A 2,438-nucleotide genomic window follows, 5' to 3' on the forward strand; every position below is an offset into this window, starting at 1 on the left:
TAGATTAACATACAATATGACTCCCCCTAAGATAGGAAAGCTCCCCCTAAATCTGGTACTTAGAGAATTTAGAGTTGCTTACCATAGCCTCTTATGTTGCTTAACTTGTTTCTCAAATATTAATTTAGATACATCCTGTATGAAAACTTAGACTGTGCAGTTTGTTTAAAGTATTTAGAATGTAAGCAGTGCATTATGAGAGTTAGATATTTATTTCATCAAAAGGCTGCTTATTTATTTCTCCCCCTTTTTGTCAAACTCAAAAAGAACATAGTAAGAAAAAACATGCAGAGCAAAACAAAGCTTCATTAGTCAAGATGAGAGAAATACAGATGAGAAAGCCTTAAAGGAAAAAGCACTTAGAGCACAAAAAACAAAACAGAAAGCCTAGGGTGCCTAAGGGTTTGGAGGAGGAGACATCCTATGAAGTAGCTGGGTAAGAAGGTTCTGGATGTTGGAAATAACTGAATCTTGCTTGTCGAGTCTGGATCTTATAAGTTGTTGTTCCTTCTGAAGTTCTTCCAGAGTATGGAGCACTAACGAAGCAATATCAGATGTCGATGACTCGCCTCGAGTCAGAGCAACTTCAGTAGACTTTGCAGCTTCCTCTGCAGCTATACGTGTTGCTTCTTCAGCATCAACTTTAACTTTAGCTTTAGCTTCTGTAGCAGTAGCTTCATCGGCAAATTTTTCTTCAATTTCCTTTATGGCCTTCTCTTTAGTTTCCTATTTAGCCTTTTCTTCAACTTCCTTCCGGGCTTTCTCCTCAGCTTCATGCACTAGACACACCTCTAGTCTCTCTTCAGCTCATCTGATGTAGTCCTTTTCTGACTTGTTCATAGAGTCCTTTCAGGTTAGAGACCTCATATGTCATCCATCTGAGAAATCCATTCTAGTGAGTCCTTACTTCAGAAGGATTGTCACTTAGACTGGATTGTTCAGATAGTTGTCTGAGCCTCATAGCTGAGCTTTATAAGAATAAAGCAAATACCTCTTCCAGGGTTGGAAAGGTTGGTTCAAGTTCAGAGGTTGGAGTAATGGGTTTAAGTGGTTTTAGGGGGTTCAGTGGGAGGTTCAGAGGATGGTAAAGTTACTGAGGGTGCTGAGGGAGGTGCATAGAGAAATGGTGTAGGTACAGAAGTTTCTGGAACAGATGAAGTCTGTTTAGAGTTTGTTGTGTCTTGGAGTTGTGCCAAGGTGGGAGAGGAAGGGTCATGAATTTCTGGGTGATCAACGTCAGAGGAAAGGTCATGGTATGAGGGAGATGAGGGAGTGGATGAGGGAGGTGAAATAGTTTCATTTAGAAGTAGGGCCTCAGATACAGGAAGTGTTGTGGTTGTGAGGTCAAAGTTTTGTAGAGGGGGTGAGGATGTGTTTGTTTCAGAGTTATGGGGTTTAGAGGGAGTTGGAATGGAGATAGTGGATTCAGAGGGAGTATATGTAGGAGGTTGTTGAGGCAGGGAAAAAGATATTTGCTTAGACCCAAAAGGAAAAGGAGCTTCAGAGAGAGATGACTTACTTAGAGCAGAGGAATCTAGAGGCGCATGTAGCTCCTGAGTTGATGTAGAGGCTCCAATCTTTCGAGTCTTCTTCTTTGACTTCCTCTTAAAGGGCTCTTTCATCCTCTTCATGAAGTTGGGTGGTGTCGCATCCGCGAAAAACAACCGGCGGGAATAACAAACAAACAGAGCCGCCACCGTGCGTTATTTATCCCAAACGAGGGAAAGGAAACACTCGAAGTAAACCTGGAAAAGACATGGTCTCGCGACCAAAGAGAGATGGGATCGGGAGTCGGTTATGCGAAGGGAAGGTATTAGCACCCCTACGCATCCGTCGTACTCGACGGGATCCACACTCAAGAGAATAGGAGAAAGGTTGCTAAACACTGCTCACAAACTACACACACACTGGAAAGAGACATAGAAGGAAAAAGGGGGAATGGGCTCGCTAGGATATCGCATCCTATGCCTACGTATCTCATCTGGAATGAGAATCAGAGCTACCGTAGTTCGGCTAACGCACGCCAAACAAAACACAAACAGGAAATCGACTGCCAATCATTGGGCTTACGTCAGACTCCACACAAACAGGCAAACATGGAAACCGAATGCCAATCGCTGGACTTACATCAGACTCCAAACCAACAAACACACACAGGAAACCAACCGCCAATCGTTGGGCTTACGTCAGACTCCAAACACACACAAAGGGGTTGCAAAAGAAAAAGGGAGCCCAGAGAGATCAGCTCATCTCCTGCCTACGTACCTCATCTGGTATGAGGATCAGGGCGACATAGTTCCCCTAAACAGGGGAGAAACTTCTAACCTAACCAGAGACTGGGAAATGACAAACTAGAAGGGAGACCGACTCGAGCCTAATAGTTATCATGTAAATCCACCATGGTCATAGGTTAAGGTTTCTATCCTAACTTGCACAGG

General features: G+C 43.6%; 1 protein-coding gene across 1 annotated transcript; it reads right to left on the minus strand.

The window, feature by feature from the left end:
• Positions 1-396: 396 nt before the first annotated feature.
• LOC127136854 (flocculation protein FLO11-like) lies at positions 397-1,631 on the minus strand. Its single transcript, XM_051063368.1, has 2 exons — positions 1,095-1,631; positions 397-711 (listed from the first exon to the last, which is right to left on the minus strand). Exons 1-2 carry the CDS (start codon positions 1,629-1,631, stop codon positions 397-399), a joined length of 852 nt encoding a protein of 283 aa, XP_050919325.1.
• Between the last annotated feature and the right edge of the window lie 807 nt (positions 1,632-2,438).

Source organism: Lathyrus oleraceus, chromosome 4 (assembly GCF_024323335.1).
Source record: "Lathyrus oleraceus cultivar Zhongwan6 chromosome 4, CAAS_Psat_ZW6_1.0, whole genome shotgun sequence".
NCBI lineage: Eukaryota > Viridiplantae > Streptophyta > Magnoliopsida > Fabales > Fabaceae > Lathyrus > Lathyrus oleraceus.

Coding starts and splice junctions, on each gene's coding strand:
- LOC127136854 (XM_051063368.1), bottom strand. CDS start 1,631: ATGAAGAGGATGAAAGAGCCCTTTAAGAGGAAGTCAAAGAAGAAGACT. Junction 712..1,094: donor CACCTCCCTCAGCACCCTCA/GTAACTTTACCA, acceptor ACTAAAGAGAAG/GCCATAAAGGAAATTGAAGA.